The 20,423-nt window shown below is 37.6% G+C and overlaps 1 protein-coding gene across 5 annotated transcripts in view; it reads left to right on the top strand.

Moving 5' to 3' along the window:
* The window catches only part of COBLL1 (cordon-bleu WH2 repeat protein like 1), a 163,559-nt gene extending 149,338 nt beyond the window's left edge, over positions 1-14,221 (top strand). For 3 of the 5 annotated variants that reach the window (XM_021702712.1, XM_044913662.1, XM_021702710.1), the window contains 3 exons: positions 3,277-4,853; positions 6,739-6,915; positions 12,944-14,221. In XM_021702712.1, coding sequence (XP_021558387.1) covers positions 3,277-4,853; positions 6,739-6,915; positions 12,944-13,030 — 1,841 coding nt within the window. In that variant the 3' untranslated portion in view covers positions 13,031-14,221. The remainder of the gene's footprint in view (positions 1-3,276; positions 4,854-6,738; positions 6,916-12,943) is intronic. The other 2 variants (XM_021702713.1, XM_021702711.1) reach the window with 1 other exon arrangement.
* The last annotated feature ends 6,202 nt before the right edge of the window (positions 14,222-20,423 follow it).

Here is a 20,423-nt window from a genome sequence, read left to right as displayed (position 1 = left end):
TTCATATTTGGATAAAATGTGCATTATCCCAGTGTCACAAATCGATAGACAGATATAGATATGTTGTTTTACCTATGTAGTATGTGTTGGTTAATTCGAATAGGTCTCTGGTTCATTTTCCCCATGGTCAGGGCCATCCTGAGATAAAATACTGAGAAGTTCTAAAAGTATATAATTTCCTCGTCCTTTTCCTCTTGATTCAGTTCTTCACAACATATACTATGATAGCCAATAGAATTTTACTGCGAAATCATGCTGCTTCCTTCTTTTAAAAATGATAGTCAAAAATCATTTTTGCTAAGATTTTGGCATCAAGTTAGTGCTAGGGTCACAGGTATATTTCTGTAATTTTTTTTGATTTACATTTGATTTTCAATGACCTTTGTCGACTGTAGGTGGGTCTTTTTTTCTGTTTTTTTAAATTAAAGTATTTAGGTGATTTTTAAAATAATTTCTATTATCTTAAAAGTAGTCTTATATACGTTTTTTCCTTCTTTTTTACCTACACTATATACTTGTTTCAATCATCGTTTTGTCAGATGATTCATTTTGTAGATGTTATTGTCAGTTTTGTGTAGGGAAAGGACAGGATAGCACAAAATCTACCTTTTCCTTCTACTGGCTATCACTGGAAAATGGCCTAACCATTCACTGACATTTGGTTAGTGTCATTATCAGGTATGTATGAGGATGAATTAGCTACAGAATTCAGCAGTGATTCTAGGTTTCCAGGCCTGTCATTGGGAATGATTGTGAGATTTTGATGAGAAAATCAGAATTAGAGAATAGCGAAAAATAGACATTTGGAGTTCTAAAACCAATTAGTTAGGGTTTATAGGAGAATGAATTTAAAATATGTTGATTTACTTTGTTTTGCAAAATTTTTTCTTTTTCTTTTTTTTTTTTTTTAAGATTCTATTTATTTATTTGAGAGAGAGAATGAGATAGAGAGAGAGCATGAGAGGGGGGAGGGTCAGAAGGAGAAGCAGACTCCCTGCTGAGCAGGGAGCCCGATGCGGGACTCGATCCCGGGACCCCAGGATCATGACCTGAGCCGAAGGCAGTCGCTTAACCAACTGAGCCACCCAGGCGCCCTGTTTTGCAAAATATTTTTATTGTGTAACTGGGCTATCCCTGTCTTCACTGGAAAATGAAAGAAAGAAGCAAGAGAGAAGGAAATACATTTACATTCATTTCCTGGTACCAGGGACCATTTCTTTTGTGCTCATACCAGTGTTGACAATAGCACTTTTCATATAGATATGAAAAATACTTCCCAACCAATTAAATAAGACCATAGGCAGAAATGTGTCTTTTTGATGATTCTGAATCAAATGTGTCACAAAATTTAATAATTATGAGTCACTGAGAGGTCATTTGTATAGACAATAAATATTCTGATAATCAGTTGCATTTTTTAGGAAGAATAAAAATGAATTCCATTTAAAAATTAGATATGTAATACAAGAACTTTGCAACATAATAGAAAATATAACAACCATGACCAAAAAAAACATGCAGTTCATCTTCAAAGATGAAGATATATATATATATTTTTTTAAAGATTTTATTTATTTATTTGACAGAGAGAAACACAGCGAGAGAGGGAACACAAGCAGGGGGAGTGGGAGAGGGAGAAGCAGGCTTCCCGCAGAGCAGGGAGCCCGATGCGGGGCTCGATCCCAGGACCCTGGGATCATGACCTGAGCTGAAGGCTGACTCTTAACTGACTGAGCCACACAGGTGCCCCAAAGATGAAGATATTTTATAAAAAATCGTTTGTATACAAATTTACCTGTCAACAACATACTTTTCTCTTGCATGCATATTTTTCTTTTTTCTTTTTTAACAGAGGAACTATTTAAAAGAGCTCATGACATTTTGGGCAGGGAAGTTGTTTCTTTATCTTATAACAAAAGTGAGTGATGATACAACTCCAGAGAAACACTTGACATCCTTTCACGATTTGACTCCCAAGGCCCACATTTCACTTGCGCTGTGCAAACTACCGTATCTGGAAGAGGAGGCCACTAAGGATTTTGAAGATGAGGGCTAGTTGGTCATCCAGGAGAAAGAATTCTTCTGGGCATTTGACTAGAGGAACCCAGTAGATAAATCTCTTCCCTGAGGACTAGACACATGGTGCACACTCACAGACCTGTGTTTCCTTCTACGTGCCTCATTCCAATTCTTTGCCATCATGTTGCTGGCTGGCAACCATTGCTTGTTAACCTACACACTGGAAAGTGACTTTTGTTTTCAGGAAATCTGAATTAGAATTAAGAGGAAAAGTAATGCAGGGGAGAGAGAAGTGGTTTTCTCTACATGGACTCTGACATGAGAATAGGGTATCTTTTCCCTCAGAGAAAAATCAAAACCCACATGATTGTTTTTATGTAGTTGAAGTCACCCATACTGTGACTAAAAAACAAAGTCCTCTAAGAGTCTTTAGCAAAGATACCTAATTAACAAGACAATCAACTTAGATTTTGTTTTTACTTCAACTCTTAAAGGCAATATTTCCATTGTTTGCCTTAATTAAAACTGGTAACATTTGCTGGGATTATTTCTCTTTTAATGAAAGGTGTTAAATACAAATACACTAGGGGTTATAGAAAAAGACCAGATCAAAATAGGAAAAAAAAAAATATATATATATTTTCAGAATTTGTCAATTTCTTTTGTCATTCTTAACATTGACCGAAATATGAAGTCTACCTATTAGGAGAAATGTAGCTATCTTCAAAAGAGTGCTTGTTCTGGGGAGTATCCTATCTGAATTAGCATGTTATATAAATGGCATATAAAATATAATACATATTTTTCACCTTTATACATCTGAGGAAACTGGGTTTGGCTGGTTAAGTAATGTATAAGTCCAGCTGGGCCCTAGACTCAGGTTTCTATGATACCAAAGCCCATGCCGTTTTTTTTTTTTTCATAATGCTACTATCTGCTTTCGTATAATTAGTGAGCTGAAAATTATCTGTAGAATTCAAACCAACCTTAAGCGACTGCCTTCGGCTCAGGTCATGATCCCGGAGTCCTGGGATCGAGTCCCGCATCGGGCTCCCAGCTCAGCGGGGAGCCTGCTTCTCCCTCTGACCCTTCCCCCTCTCATGCTGTTTCTCTCTCTCTCTCTCAAATAAATAAAATCTTTAAAAAAAAAAAAAGAATTCAAACCAACCTATTTCAGTTTGGGGGAGGCGGGCATTGAAAACTTGAGGTTTTTCTACTTTGTTCACATTTAACTTGACAATATTTTTTTCCTCTCAGTAGATCAAAATGAAATAATTGTCATTCCACCGAACACAGAAGATCATATGAAAAATGGAGTGAGGAGAACAGAAATCAATGTAGGAGGTGTTGCCAAAAATAACAATGTGGACATGGAAGCTGACAGACTATCAAACTATCAGGCACATAAAACTGATACTGCTGAAAGTTACAAGGAAAATCATCTAGCTGCTTCATTAGTACAAGACCAAAAACTGAATCACCCCAGTGAGGAAAAGACCAAAATGCAAGACACAGCCATTCAGACAGTCCCCTCCACTGAGAGCTTTGATGGGAATCACCGAGATCATAATTTGTCTAACTTCAAAGTTAATGAAAGTGTGCAAACTCCAAGTAACAATAAATCAACTCAACACTCATCTTCAAGTCCCCAAGATTCTGTAGATGCCTCAAGGAAATTCAGGAGTCAGGGCCCTGTAAAGGTACATTCAGAAAATCAACTCACCATAAAAGATCCAATTTGTACACATGGTAATGACCATCTTTTGCCTCCTGTAGATGGGAATGATAAAAATTCAGCTTTTTCTCATGTAAAGAATTATCCACTTTATAGACAAGACTATGATCCCAAGCCAAAACCTTCAAATGAAATCACAAGAGAGTACATACCCAAAATTGGAATGACTACTTACAAAATTGTGCCTCCCAAATCCCTGGAGATATTGAAAAATTGGGACTCAGAAACCACTGGCTATAATGATGACCAGGAGATGCATACTTTAGGAAGAAAGCCCACTGATGAGAGTGTGAAAGAAACTGCAGTCCAAACAGAAGATCTTGTGGTCTCTGAAAGTCCAAGGGAGCCACAGGCAGACGTTCAACTGAGGCTTACCCCGAGAACAGAGCATCAGGTGCTCCGCCCGGAGAGCTCGCCCTGCATCGCCATGGGGAAGCCTCTGAAACCTGCTCCCAGAATGACGAAAGACCCTGGCACAGCTCCTTTTGTGCCGAATTTGGAAGATATAAACAATATTTTGGAGTCAAAGCTTAAATCTCGGGTTTCAAATGCCCAGACCAAACCAAGTTCTTTTTTCCTGCAGATGCAAAAAAGAGTTTCGGGTCACTATGTGACATCTGCAGCGGCCAGGAGTGTCCACGGGGCCCCTAACCCCGCTCCAAAAGAACTAGTAAAGAAAGAGGAGGAAAAGGACGCGCGAGCCCCTCTGGGGCAAACTCTTTGTCCCGTCAGTGAAACAGCTCCGCCTCTTCCACGGCCGCGTATTAATAAACACACCGACCAGGACGGCAGCGGCCGGAAGGCGGCCGACACGTCTCCTCCTCCCGGAGCTCCGAGCCCCGCTCCTCTTCCTGCGAGTCAGTTAGCAGCACTAAATTTGAAGACTCTGAAAACTTTTGGGGCCCCGAAACCTTACTCGAGCTCTGCGCCATCCCCCTTTGCCCTGGCTGTAGTGAAACGCTCCCAGTCTCTCAGCAAAGTGCGCCCGGAGCTGAGCGGCGAGGGTGCGGCCGCGCCGCCTCCACCTGACTCAGAAGGAGGGAAGGCTCCGTCTGTACATAAATCTGTGGGCATCCCACAGCTCTGTGTGCGTGATGAGGTAACGTTACCTTCTTGAAAATAAGGGGTTCTGATACAGCGTGGTTTAAGTGGGGGTTGACAGGCATGTTGGTATGTTTGTGTATTAGCTCTGAATTCATATTAATCTAATAGCACGCTACCATAGGGAAAAGAGAGTAGTGATACATAAAGTCTGATTATTTACTCTCAGAGTTACTATAATTCATGTAACATGATTGGCTAGTACTATAAAGGTCATCATTCTAGAATGGTATCATCAGCAAATATTACAATTTAAAGTTTCTTTGCTCATACCTTTGCATAGTGTATCAGCTTATAGTTCTGACTCTCTGTTTTCCTGTTTTGCTTATCTCAGTTTGTTTACAACTTTTCTGGATGCTCTGGTTTCTTTTCTTCTCCAGTTCTACATAATAGCAAAATAAATAGTTTTAATTATATAGAAACATAAGCGGTGTTTAAAGACTAGATAAAATAACCAGACATTTCTCAGCTAGGCATTTTCGATCACATACACTCAACCTCAGTTACCAAACATTGATACATATAAATAATTTAAACTGAAACCAGAGTTTAAATATGTAATTTTCTTCATTTCCCATTTTTGTTAATTCAGTGTTAACTTTTCCAGTTACTGGTATGTTGACTAAAATATCATTTAACCCCTGTCTAACCTTAATAACTTACATAAAAAGGGACATTTGTTGACTTCGTGTTTGGTCAACTGAGTGTTATAATTTGCTAGATTCAAATAGTATAGTCAGAGGAAAGGATAACATTTACAGTATGAATTACAATAATCCCCTTGCAATTTTTAAAAAAATGTTTTGTGTACCTTTACTCTGATAGTGTTTAAAGAATACTTTCAGATTTGTGTGACAGTTCCAGAAGTATTTTATAGTACTTTTTCAAACATTCCTAGAGTAAATGAACGTTAACCACACTGCTAAGTAAAGATTTTTCCATAATCTCAAAGCAATATTCATCTCGAAGGATATTTCTTCATATATTTCACATTTATGTTTCTTAGCTTTGATATAATGTCAGGAAGAGATGTAGGATATAGAAATTAATTCTTGGGAACAAAGTCCGTGTTTCTTCTTAGGATGGAATGCCATTCCTAAACAACAGAAGTTTGATTTAGATAGTACAGTTTTTGAGTCATTGCCTGAACTCTGTTTAGCTCATCTTTTGTAAAGATGTTTGGCAGTTTAAAAAAGACATTTTTAAGATTATTTGATTAATAGTTTCCAGTTACATCAGTTACTAAATAGTCTTTCCTAAGAAGTTTAATTAAATTTTTGATTCTTAAATTTGGAAATTCCTCATATGTATTTTTAGTCCATGGGAAAAATAAAACACGGTCATCATTTAGCCCCTGTGACTTCCCGAAACACAAAATAAACTGTTACATGTAGCATAGTCATTAATATTTCTTTATTGGAAGATATGTTAGATTCAACCAATATAAAATTGTCAATTTGTCCATTTTGTACTGTCAAAAGTGATAATTTCACCACCTAATATGTTGTAACTATAAAAATGTGTTATTTTGTAGTCTGTGGAATTTTTGTTATTATTAATTTAGCTCTTCTAGCCAAGTCTTACTGGCAAAATCATAATCATTTGACTCAAGGACAGTAAAATTACCACTGTATTCATAAAGCAAAGAGAGGTACCACTTTTCTTCCTTAGCCTCATAAGTTCAAGAGAAGGGAAAGTAATACCCTCATCTTCCAACTGAGCTCTGGCAGCAGAAATAATCCAGTGGGTAAGGCAACTGAGCTATGTCTAAAACACCAGTGTGGCGAATAATGATTCTTAAAGAATACTGATGATGAAATTTTTTTTAAATGGCTCATTCTTCACTTGGTATTCATATAAATATCTTGCATTTATTTTTATAGGGAAATAACTCTGCACATAATGAACAGAATTCCCAAATACCATCTCCAACTGACTGCCCATCACTCATTCTTAAGAGACAAAGTTCTTTAACATTCCAAAGCTCTGACCCAGAACAGATCCGACAGAGTTTGCTGACTGCAATCCGTTCTGGAGAGGCTGCTGCCAAATTGAAAAGGGTAAGTTTTCTTTATCAGATGGGTGACAGTGGGTCTATTTTCAACATTGTCAAACTAATACTTAGGGGAAATTGTTTTCTGGCTTTGGAGTCTGAATAGGGAGGATGCCAGAAGTTACTCTTTGATGTCAAGGGTCATTTTTGAAGTATAAGCTGAAAGAGTCCAGAGTCTTACACATACTTAAAAATATGTCCGGTCTATTTTCCGCACCATGGTCCAGGTGCAGAACATGGGTTTTGCTCATTATTATATGACTATACACAGAAAGTACCCTGGACTCTTATTTTATAAATTATTTCAGCACAGTAAAAAAAAATTCTTTCAGGAAGAAAATCCCTCCTTATTCCAGAAAAGCGGCACAGCTATAGGAACCTGCAAGGTTTCAGTCATAGCTTCCACAGTGATCAAAGTTAACTACCATAGGGGGGGGGGTGGGGGGGGGGGGGGGCGTTGTTTTATAGGTTAAACAAAAAAATGTAGGGAAAATCTAAGGAATTTAGATGACATCGAATACAGAAATTCTGGTCTACTAATGCCCCGCCTGAGTGGCTAGCTCCTCCTTACTGAGATGTAGGAGAACTTCAGGAGAGGAGCTATACTTCTTTTTGGAGCAAATGCCAAAGAAATGTCACAGGGGATTATTTGTAGGTGAGTTTCCTCCCTGTGTTGCTTTCATCCACTCAAAGACGACATACGTGGTGAAGCCTGGAGCCTGGCATCCTAACTTGGACTTCCCAGAAGCTGTCCTTCGTCTCCCTAAATGTCTTTCTTGTTCTCCCCTTAGTTGTCTTGGTTGCAAGTTCCTCAACACCCAAGACAAGAAAAGTACTCATTATTCCCCTGACTCCCTAGGCATTTCGTTTTGTGAATTCCTTCTCTAATCATTTTAGAAGCTATTTAGAGAAGAGTAAGAGACTTGTTGAACAAAACACTGAGCTCAACAGAAACGAAATCTGCGAAGGGACAGGAATGCTGCAGAGAAAGAATGGGGAAGGCATCTCGGGCACATCTCCACGGCCGGCCCTGCCGGCCCGCACTAGCCCGCAGTAGCCACTTTCCTCCCAGAGCCACGAGTGACTGCCGTTTTCAAGGAGGGCTTGGCGCTCCCAATTGGGCAGACAGGGAGACAAGGCAAAATATTGCCTGCTGGCGGGAGTGGAGGAAATGTGAAGGGGTAATTTAGGGGCTTAGGTTTGAATTTTGTCAGGTATTTGTAGAGTCTGAATTTAGGTGCCACGTGGCAAAAAAAAAAAAAAAAAAGTGTAGTTTTGAATATTAAAACTGGTATTTCACAGGTCATGACATTTATATTTTTATGGGGAAATATGCCCATACAAATAAATTGTACATTCTCGGGCGCCTGGGTGGCTCAGTCGTTAAGCATCTGCCTTCGGCTCAGGTCATGATCCCAGGGTCCTGGGATCGAGTCCCACATCGGGCTCCCTGCTCTGCGGGAAGCCTGCTTCTCCCTCTCCCACTCCCCCTGCTTGTGTTCCTGCTCTCGCTCTCTCTCTCTCTGTCAAATAAATAAATAAAATCTTTACAAAAATAAAATAAATTGTACATTCTCACTTAATGAAAATATTTCTCTATTTCTCTTTCTAACCTTGTAAATTAAGGTTGAGTTTCTGATCTAAAGCTTTCTCAGTTCAGTGAACTTGATACGCATTTTTTAAGCACAATAGTACAAACACTGTACTAGATACTGGGGAGAGGAAAGTGAATAAAATGAAGCCTCTGCCTTCTGGGTGTTGGCAGCCTGGGACTGAGAAACAGTGGCCCATCAGGTCCACGGGAGAACCCAGTAACTACACGGAACATAGCTGCAGTGCCTTTGTACTCAAGTCAGTGGATACAGTAACCCGTTTCAATGGACAAGGTCGCAGAAAACAGTGCATTAAGTTGGGAATGTCTTTTAGGCCAGCAGAACTGCACAGGCAAGCAGCTGTGTGCTTGGTGTGATGGGCTCTGAATTGGCAGTCTCCTCACTTATAAAACTCTCATTGCTTCCAGAATGAGCTGGATGTGAATCAGCATAGAAAGCAGGCCCTAAATGATGATCCTATAATTGTATCCTGTTTATAACTCATTACTTTAGGTTCTCTCAAGGCTAAATGTTACCTCTTTCAGTAGGAGATTATCAATAGCTCTGAGTCTTTACAGTGTCAGTTCCTAAATTTTGTTTAATGAAAATTCCTTACATAATCCATTTTATTCCACTAAAAATGGACACAGGGTCTAGTAAAGTTAATAATATCCACACTCCATGATCAGTATTTTCACTTCTAATTATATACCCTAAAAAGGTGTGTGTTATGTACTGGGACTCACATGTAAGAATATTCATGAGATATTGTTTGTAATAGCTCCAAATAAATATAACCTTAATATCCCAAAAGAGGATAAATAGTATATTCAAAGAATGGACTAGGAAATAGCAATAAATTGGGCAAAATGCAGCTAAACACAACAGTGTGTAAAGGCCTATAAAAATATATGTGTAAAGTGTGACAAGCGTAGGTGGCAATTATTTTTAAAAGCGAGGAAGTAATTATACAGTTCATGATAGGGTTACTTCCACAGGGAAAGAAAAGGGGTTACTGTGGGCTTGTGGGACCAAGACAGGCACATAATTTAAGAGGGAACCAAAAATCTAAGTAGTCAAGATAAATATTAATGCAGTATTTTTTAAATGTCTAAATGATAGACTTTTAGTGATAGAGAAAATGTCAACATTTTAAAGACAAGCTCAGTAGGGAGCTGGAGCTATTCTTTTCTTGGCCTGGGTGGTGGATTATACATATGTTTGTGTTTGTTTTCATTGGGCTGTGTATTTAAGTTCAGGGCACTTTACATATATTATATTTAAAAAAAATTATATTGCAAAAGGAAGTAGAAATGGACACAAGAAGCTCTAATTCCTTGCAATCTTTGCTTAAGTCCCATATTTCTGTCCTGTACTGAACATTTCTCCTGGTTTGTTTTAAATTCTAACATTTCTTTTATAGAACAACAGCAAGAGTGCCAAATAAAATCTTCAGTGATTTTGACAGTAGGTTTAGATTGTTCATCAGAAAGTTGGCTCCAGGTTTGCCTATATTTTGGCACCCAAATGTTCAATTTAACTCCAGGTACCAACCTGCCTTATGGCTCTGGTTCATACCTGAGTAATTAACCTTCATTATAATAATTGGTTCACATTAGAACAATTATCTGGTTGACTGCTCTAGCATAAATGTAGTCATGAACATGCTATGTTTTTTCATATTTCTTAAGACTTTTTCCACACCTTACCCTTATTTGACCCCAGTGTAGTCACAGAGATCTGTCTTGTCTTCTTATAAAGTTTTAATAAATCCAGTTCAGTATTTGATAATATGTGTTTAGTGTTAAGATTTATATGTGAATCAGAAAATTGTTTTCAGAGAGTAAGAGATTAAGTAACCTATTATCATTGACTTGTGTTGAGACAAGAACTTCTTTGGCTGCTCTTGGTTCTTGTTGATGCTTCAGTTACTAAAGGTCATTACACTATTACAAGTAGAATATAGGTTTGTAAAAATAAAGTGGTTGATATTAACCATTTCCTCAGAATGTAAAATTTATCTTTGGCTACATGGAAATCTGGAAGGAAGAAAAAACTGGATAAGTCACCCAGAATCTTGCAGGCTTGTTTTATTTGTTTAATTGGTCGGCTTTTTATTCATATTTCCTTGATTGGAATTTGAACAACCTAAAGGCTTTAGGTTGGCACTTCTTTCTTTATATTTTTAAATTAAAAATGAATGATAGTTTCATAGTTAATGCTCCTCACAAGAATAAGAAAGCTACATGAATATTCCCAAAAATTCTTTAAAGGATAGACAGTCTGGGGCGCCTGGGTGGCTCAGTTGGTTAAGCGACTGCCTTCGGCTCAGGTCATGATCCTGGAGTCCCGGGATCGAGTCCCGCATCGGGCTCCCTGCTCGGCGGGGAGTCTGCTTCTCCCTCTGACCCTCCTCCCTCTCATGCTCTCTTTCATTCTCTCTCTCTCAAATAAATAAATAAAATCTTTAAAAAAAAAAAAAAGAAAGGATAGACAGTCAACTGGCAGATGCTCTTATCAGTAAATTCTTTAATGTTGCTTTAAAAAATATTTTTATTGTAAGTGTCATGTTCATTATTCAAAAAACTCAAGCAGTACTTTTTTACTTTATAAATGTTTGTAAAAAGTTACCATATTCCATTCAAGAAATATTCATTGATCTACACTGTGCCAGGTACTAAAATAAACATGCATATAATGTGGTATTAAAATAGACAAGGTTTCTGACCTCACATTACTTATGGACTAGTCTATAATGATGTCTTCTCATGCTCAAAAGTTTAGTATACAAATTTTTTAAATATCAAACAAAATGCCATCCCCCACCAAAGTAACTGCTCGTGATAGATTACTGTGAAACCTTCCAGAACACTTTTGTAGTATATAAACATATTTAAATACATACAAAAATAGAATCCTGTAAAACATTCAGAAATATCTCTTTGAAGTTTTCCATCTTATTACACACACACACAAACACACACACAATTCTTTTAAGACTACATAGTATTTGACTCTATGAATGAATCATGGTTTATTTGTTCCTTATTGATGGACATTTAACTGGATTCTAGTTTTTCCATTCTATAAATGGTGCTACAGTAAACATCAACAATAAACATATATTAGAGTCATCAGTGTGTTTTTTAAATGCTTAAAACAAAATTTCCTTCTTTTTTTTTTAATTTCAGGAGGATAGTGTCAACACTCTACTCCATTCTGGATTCATAGACAGTCAAGAAAGCTGATTAGTTTAGATGATCAATCTTCATTTAATAAAAGGCAACAAATGAAGCACAAGGAAATCAAATCCAAACTAAATTCGCCCATTTTATTTTCCTTTTCACTAACTTACTCTGTTGCTAGGCAGACTCTGTGTCCTTTTGTACTTTAGTTTTCTTCTTGTGTGAGAAGATGATAATGTTTGGTTACAAATCTAAACTAGCCAAATTGAAATCTAGAGATTAACCATTTTTCTTAAAATATTTGTCATGTTTATGGTTAATATTTCAAAATATTATACCTATTTACTATCCAGAATGCATATGACTTTTTAAAAATGTTCTAAATAATTTGGAATTTCAAGCTAATATTTAGGAAATTTTTAGTGTATTTCATTCATTTACCATTTATAAATACGAGACTTTGCCATAGAATTTTGGAATTTAGGAGTTTATTGGGAGAAAAAAACTACTTTTCATTCTGCAGTTGTTTTTGCATAACAGTCATAGGTTTGACTTTTTTAGCCCTTTGTATGAAAGCATTTTATTTTATTTTAAAGACTGTATTTATTTGCGAGCGAGAGAACACGAGCAGGGGGAGGGAGAGAGAGAGAAACATATGCCCCACCGAGCAGGGAGCCATACACAGGGCTGGATCCCAGGACCCCGGGATCATGACCTGAGCCGAAGGCAGATGCTTAACCAACTGAGCCACCCAGGCGTCCCTATATGAAAGCATTTTAAAAACCAAAGCTGTATTTTCTTATAAATAAGGGGTACCTGGGAGGGGAACTTCAAGTTAATATATCTCATCAATACAATTTTAGAATTTGTAAAAATTCTTTGCTTTGTGGAATTCACTTTATTTTTCTATATTCTCCAAGGCAGTTTTGGGGAGCCAGAATCAATTTAGCAAAAAATGCTCTTCAACAGCTTGGCCTGCAGTCTGTTTGTGCTCTTGTCCTTTGAGTTGATTTGGTAATTTTGTAAAGACTAAGATGTGTTAATGGATTATTTAACTTGTTTGTTGTGGAAATAACAACTCTCTCATTTTTAATTTTATGGTAGAGTGAACATTTCTTCTTGATTATTTGTGATTTATTGAATACTAAATGCTAAATATTCTCATTTACAATTAAGAGGAAGTTAAAATGTGGTAATTTTTGAAAATTAGCTTTCCCATTTTAAATTGATGGGTGCAAAATGTGTTTCTTTCTCTTAGGTTACTGTTCCATCAAATACAATATCTGTGAATGGAAGGTCAAGACTCAGCCATTCCATGTCCCCTGATGCCCAGGACAGCCATTAAATGTTGCCTGTGATAATGCACTTCACTTCTACTTCACAGAACACCTTCATCCTAATGGAGAATGTTGGCAAATGTATATTCAGATGTACACTAATATATTGTCTATTAAAGTGTAAGAATTTGTGCTGTGGCTTTTAATGCCAAAAGAAGAATTACAGAATTTATAAGTTATGATATTTTTGGCCCCCCCCCCTTTTTTTTTTTGCCTTAAAAGCTGAATATGCTGCTGTAGAACTTTAAGACAAGGTGTTAATGACTTTCGTTTTCTTTCAAATGAGAAATAGTCACCTTTTGTTGATTTCACTTGCACATTCTCTACAGTGGTGACTTAGACAAAAGGATAAATTGAGATTCATAGACTTATATTTGTGTGACACCTATATAGGTAAGCAAACATAGATCTGACATTTGCTGCCTTAATGTTACAGTTTAATTGGAAATGTTTGTAAGTTATATTAAGGTCTGTTTTGGCTGAAAGTACAATATAGAGAACTAATACCAAGTATATTTGGTTCAGCAGTTAAAATGATGAATCACTTAGTGTGCAAGTCTTGTATGTTCATGTAATTATAAATCAGTGGCAAATTTATGGGAAGCTCATAGTATTTTAATATTTTATTAACGTGGAACATTTGTTTTTTTAATCTTTAGAACTTAAATTGCACAAAGAACATTTTAAATATTTTTTGTATAGAATCATGACATTGTTGTCACACAGATATTATACATTTATGTGCCAGAAGCCTTACAAATCACCTTATGACAATGTTGATCTATTGTGACAATTATTTCACTTTTGATGTGTAGCAAGGAATAGGGGTTAGTCCGTGTTCATACTGGAAAACTTCAAAGGCTACTTGGAGGTTCCAGAAATCCTGGTTTTAATTAAAGTAAAATGATAAAGTCTTTATGTAGTTCAGATGCTAATATTCTAAATAATAATATATATTTACATTAAAGCTAAAACTGGTAAGCAAAACAATGCCTAATTTGTTGGCTTATAACCATACTGGGGTCTAGAGCTCATTCATGTTCTAGTCCTAATTTAAGAATCTAATAGCTCATTTATTCTAAAAGCTTGGTCAAACAAGTGAATGTGACGTTGGTTTTCACTAAAGCTCTTGGGATGTCTGCCTCTTTGGAAAATGTGTTGATTTTTTTTTCCCCCTGTTTAATAAAAGCAAGTTATATATTTGGTTTGTGTCAATCAGCAGATTTATGAATTTCACCTGTCGACCTATTTCTATCAGCCAGTAAACAAAAAAGTCATAGTAAGGCCTACCATCCATCAGTGTACATGTAAGCCCATTCAGATTCCAAAGTGCATGATCTAAGCATATAAAATGCTTAGCATAGTCCCTGGTATATGGCAGATGCACATTAAATGTTAAATGTTGCTGTTACTTCCTTAAATCAGACTTGAAGAGACCCTCATATATGGAAACTTAAGTTCTATTATTGTAAACCGTTAGCCAAAGGAGTGACTTTTTGTAAAATTATAATTAATTATCCCCTTGGAAAAAAATAAATTTGGATCCCTACTTCAAACCATAAACAAATATATATTTGAGTTGGATTAAAGACAACTTTTATTTTTTTATTAAGGATTGATTTATTTGAGCGAGAGAGTTGGAGGGGGGAGGGGGGCAGTGATGGGGTGGAGAGAATCTCAAGCAGACTCTGTGCTGAGACAGAGCCTAACTCAGGGCTCAGTCTGACAACCCTGAGGTCACGACCTGAGCTGAAACCAAGAGTTGGACACTTAACCAACTATGCCACCCAGGTGCCCCTAAAGACAACTTTTAAAAGAATATTTTAAAACTTAGATGAATATATTCAAATATATTCAACATTTTTCAGACCTCAGCATGCGAAAAATTATGTAGGACACAAAGGGACATTCATAAAAGTATAAATTTATATTAAAATTAAGACTTATATGTACATTAAGTCCTATAGAGTGAAAAAAGCCACAAGAATGTTTTTAATATAATGTATAAAAAAATTCCTAAAAGTCATGAAACACTACCCAATAGAAATATGCACACTGAAAAAACAAAGATTTCTTACAAGAGTAAATCTGAAAGGCCAAGAAATAAGGAAAGAATACTGTTCACTAATCAAGGAAATACTGGTTAAGACACAAGGAAGTACTACATCACACCCATCAAATTAGCAACAATGTCCGTTTCAAAATAGCAAGTGTTGTCAAGGACAACAAAGCAGTGGAACTCTTTCACTGTTGGTGGGAAAACATACTGGCACAACTATCAAATCTGCAATATCTAATAAAGATGTATTACCATGTTACTTTAAGCAAGTACTTCTGCATATGCATAAGGAGACCTTAACAATGGGGCTCTTGGTGACTCAATGTGTGCATGCGACTCGATCTCGGGGTTGTGTTAAGCCCCGCGCTGGGTGCAGAGATTAAAATACCTTAAAAAAAAAAGGTATGGCAGCCTTGTGTACAACAGCAGAAAGGAGTCCTAACCAGCACTCAACGTTAGTACATTCATATGATAGACTTCTGTACAACAATCGAACAAACCAGGGTTATGCATGTCAACATGGATGCAGCTCAAAAATGAGCCAAAAAAGCAAGTTGTGGAACACTGCATGTCTTATGACAACAGTTACATAAAATATGCAAAACAATACCATATATTGTGGCTGTATCCATAGGAAAAAAATACACAGGTTTGCTAGTGGGTACCAAGAAATGAAGACTGGACTGGGGAGATTGACAGGTGTCATCAATTGTGTTTGTAGTATTTTATTTTATAAACTGGTTTGAAAACAAGTGCATTTGACCCTTGAATAACATGGGGATTAGGCGTGCCAATCCCCTGCACAGTCGAAAATCCACATATTACCTTTTGACTCCCTCAAATCTTAAATAGCCTTCCGCTGCCTGGAAGCCTTACTGATAACATCAACATATTTTGTATGTTAAATTATTATGTACTGCGATTTTACAATAAAGCCAAAAAGAAAATGTTAAGAAAATCATAAGGAAGAGAATACATTTACACTACTATACCGATAAAAATCCACATACAGGTGGGCCGAAGCAGTTCAAACCCATTTGTTCAAGGGTCAAGTGTACTTGTATTACTCCAAATTTTAGCATACTTGAAGTTGTTTATAATTCAAATATTTTTTAAAGATCACATAGTAGTACTTAAGGGGATATGTACATGAACCATTAATACACATACATTCTGAAAAGATTGCCTTATCCACACTGTTGCAGGAGAAAAACATGTGCTAACCTCTCTAATCAGTTGGGAAAGAAATTTGAGACAAGTAGTTTTCACCAGCCATGTCCTTAAGTAATAGCAGAATTAAGATACAGAAAAGACTTAGAACCAATTTTCAGTTTTCATATTTAATTTTTTGCATATAGGCATTTTTCTTTTCCTTCCCCCATCAAGTTATTTCTTTATATTACATATTTTTAAGTTATCCAGATTCCATATAACTTATAGGGTATGAAATGAAATACTCTTCTGTCTCCAGCATCCCACTCCCCTCTCCAGAGATAACCACTGTTACTGTTTTTGGGTTTTTTTTTTTTAAGATTTTATTTTTTAAGATTTTTATTAAGATTTTATTTTAGAGAGCGCATGTGTGCAAGCATGCGGGTGGGAGGGGTGAGCAGAGGGGCAGAAGAGACAGATAATTTCCAGCACACTCCATGCTGAGAGCAGAGCCCAACTTGCAGCTTGATCCCACAACTCTGAGATCATGACCTGCACCAAAACCAAGAGTCAGATGCTTAACCTACTGAGCCACCCAGGCGCCCCAAGCACTGTTAATATTTTGATATAAATTCCTATATAGATTTACATCCAATACAATATATTTATACCCAATACATACAGGTATATTTATATCATGTTTTTGCATTTTCTTTGTTTTTTTCTTGTCATCATTATTACTGTTTGTAACATTAAAAAGTCATTCTAATATCATTTAGCAAGTTGCCTTTTACTCCAGCAATGTTTAGGAAGAACTTTTTGCACATAGAAATTTACCCTATCATATTTCAGTTCATAGTTCTACTTTTTTCTTGCTGTGGTACACAGTCAAAATACCTGGGCTTGAATCACAGGTCTGCCACTTACAAGACATGAGATCTTGAGCAAATTACTTATTTTCTCTGTGCCTCATTTTAACCTCTGAAAAACTGCATTAATACTACACCTTCCTGGAGCGCCTGGGTGGCTCAGTCGGTTAAAGCAGCTGGCTCTTGATTTCAGCTCAGGTCGTGATCTCAGGGTCTTGGGATTGAGCCCTGTGTCTGGCTCCACCATCAGCCAGGAGTCTGCTTGAGGATTCTCTCTCTCCCTCTGCCCCTCCCCCTGCTTGCACGCACACACGCGCTCTCTCTCTCAAATAAATAAGTAAATCTTTTAAAAATATAATACACCTTCCTCATGAAATTGGTTGTAAGGATTAAATGAATTTTGAGTTTGGCACACTATTCATTTTTTAAAGCTACATCTATTTCTTTAAGATAATTTATTTTAGAGAGAGAGAGAACATGTGAGTGGGGGAAGGGCTGAGGGAGAGAGTCTTCCAGCAGACTCCCCGCTGAGTGCAGCACTGACCTGGGGCTCCAGGTGGGGCTCGATCTCACAACCCAGGAGATCCTGACCTGAATGGAAACCAAGAGTCAGACCCTCGACCCACTGAGCCACCCAGGCACACCTAAAGCTATTTTTATTTTTATTTTATTTTATTTATTTATTTTTTAAAAGATTTTATTTATTCATTTGAGACACAGAGATACAGAGAGAGAGAGAGCATGAGCAGGGAGAGAGGCAGAGGGAGAGGGAGAAGCAGGCTCCCCGCTGAGCCAGGAGCCCGACGCGGGGCTCGATCCCAGGACCCTGGGATCATGACCCGAGCCGAAGGCAGACGCTTAACCATCTGAGCCACCCAGGCGCCCCTAAAGCTATTTTTAATACAACTATTAGTGAACAGGTATTATTTACCTAATATATTCCCCATCCTTCTGAAGAGTGCTACCCTCCTTCCCACTTTAAGGCCTGATCTGACCTTGACCACCAGGCATTAGCAATAGAATCCATACTCTGCTACCTGATCCAAGTCCTTAAATGAGACCAATCTTTTACCTGAGACCTGAAGTTGCTTGTACCTGAAACCAAGAGTCCCAACTGATACAATTATTTGTCTAGTGCCAGTTCATTTTCTACCCACCACCAGGAGACACAATAAATGTAAAAAGCTGAGAATCGAACTCATCATTTTTACTATTGATTCTGATGAATGACTTGAAAGAAAAGAACTGGCAATTAGAGGTCACAATGAAGACTTCCATGGGCAGAATGCTTTTTTCTTAGATTATTTTTGATGTAAAAATAGCTCATTTATTTGGTGTGTTAGAGTTTACACTATAGTATTTGACCGATATATGGAACAAAAAAGTACACAAAGAGATTGCTACTTTACAAAGTTCACACAAGCAGACAAGTGGCAGATTCCCACATCTAATGTTCAGTATGCTCTTTCCAATTGCCAAACTTCGTAAATGATGAAGAAATGTTACTAGAATTCAAGGGACATCAACACTGTAATCTACTTATTCTGGACCTTTAGTTGGTCTTCCTTTTCTCTTCAGTGCTACCACTTTCTTGCAAGTTTTCATTTTTAACACCTCAGACTCTTCATATGGATGGATAGATTTTGTTTATGGCAAGAAAAATGCCACCATGTGCTCCCTCAGAAGAACTTTTCTGACAGGTATTTCGAAAGGAATTGTGAAACATTCTGGTAATTTGTGTAGAGCTGTTGGCATTTCTGCTTCACAAACTGGAGAAATTCATTTGGAAGTCTTGCAAATTACTCATCTTGGGGAAAGAAAAGTGCTACATTCCAAACTTACAGTTTTCAAAACAAGCAACTTCTTTACTTTCCAATTGATTCTTATGTCCCTATCCACCCTTGTTCCTTGGGGTACACCACTGTGGTGGCCCCAATTCTTTACCTCACCTGCATCCATACCTTTCGCTGTTTGCACTTTCTCTCACTAAAGAGACAAAGCCCTTTCCCCACCTCTAGAAGTAGGTTTTGTGACTAACAGAATGAGGTGGAAATTGACTGCGCCAGTTGGGAGACTGTGCCTCAAAATTTTGCATGCGTTTGCATGCTCTCCCTGTGCCTGGAATGTTGCTGTGAGAAAGACATCTCTGAACTAGCTGGATGGTCCTCAGAAGAGAGTGAGAGATGTGTGGAGCAGAGCTCCCAACCGAGGCCAGCCTAGAGCTTTCAACAGTCAGACCTCCAGACCTGAGCAACTTCAGCCAACATCAGAAGGGCCACATGGCCACCCCCTCACTGACGCTCATGCGTGAGCCATAAATGCTACCCGTTAGCTATGCCCCTGAGTTTTCTTTTTTTTTTTTTAAAGATTTTATTTATTTATTTGAGAGAGAGAGAATGAGAGAGAGCAAGCACATGAGAGGGGGGAGGGCCAGAGGGAGAAGCAGAGTCCCTGCCGAGCAGGGAGCCTGATGCGGGACTCGATCCAGGGACTCCAGGATCATGACCTGAGCCGAAGGCAGTCCCTTAACCAACTGAGCCACCCAGGCGCCCTGCCCCTGAGTTTTCATGATTGGTGCATCTACAGAATTAATGTGGCAATAGATGAAATACATGCTCTTAAACAAACTCATACATGTATGACTTTAACCGTAATCATAAACTCATTTAATCTGTTCAGATTCACATACCCTATTTTCCCCCAGAGTCCCATGGACTATTTTATTTACTAGATCCAACACAAATCTACCTCGGACACTCTAACTCCCAACTAGCTCAAAACAATTCTAGCTTAATCATCCCCTTATGATTTGTAGTGCAGAAATATTTTCTCCCTTTCTCTATCTCTGTCTCTCATTTTATCTTCAGACCTGTGAGCCTAAGAGCCCAAATATCAAAGAGATCCACAGCCCCCTCAAAAGCTCTTTGGACTCATCTATAGTTCATAAAGTTGCCAGATAAAATACATACTTCCCAGTGAAATTTGAATTTCAGATAAACAATGAATTACTTTTCAGTATAAGTATGTCCCATGCAATATTTGTGTTATACTTAAACTAAAAAAATTAAAATTAAATTCAAAAATTTTTAAAGATTTATTTATCTATTTTAGAGAGGGGGGAGGGGCAGAGAAAGAGAGAGAGAGAATCCCAAACAGACTCCCTGTTGAGCACAGAGCCTGATGTGGGGCTCAGTCCTAGGACCCTGAGATCATGACCTGAGCCGAAATCAACAGTTGGATGCTTTAACCAACTGTGCCACCCAGACACCCCAGAAATTCAATTTAACTGGAAGTTCTGTATGTTTCTTTGCTAAATTTGGC

Source organism: Neomonachus schauinslandi, chromosome 3 (genome assembly GCF_002201575.2).
Source record: "Neomonachus schauinslandi chromosome 3, ASM220157v2, whole genome shotgun sequence".
Lineage (NCBI taxonomy): Eukaryota > Metazoa > Chordata > Mammalia > Carnivora > Phocidae > Neomonachus > Neomonachus schauinslandi.
This window is presented reverse-complemented; position numbering and strand designations above follow the sequence as displayed.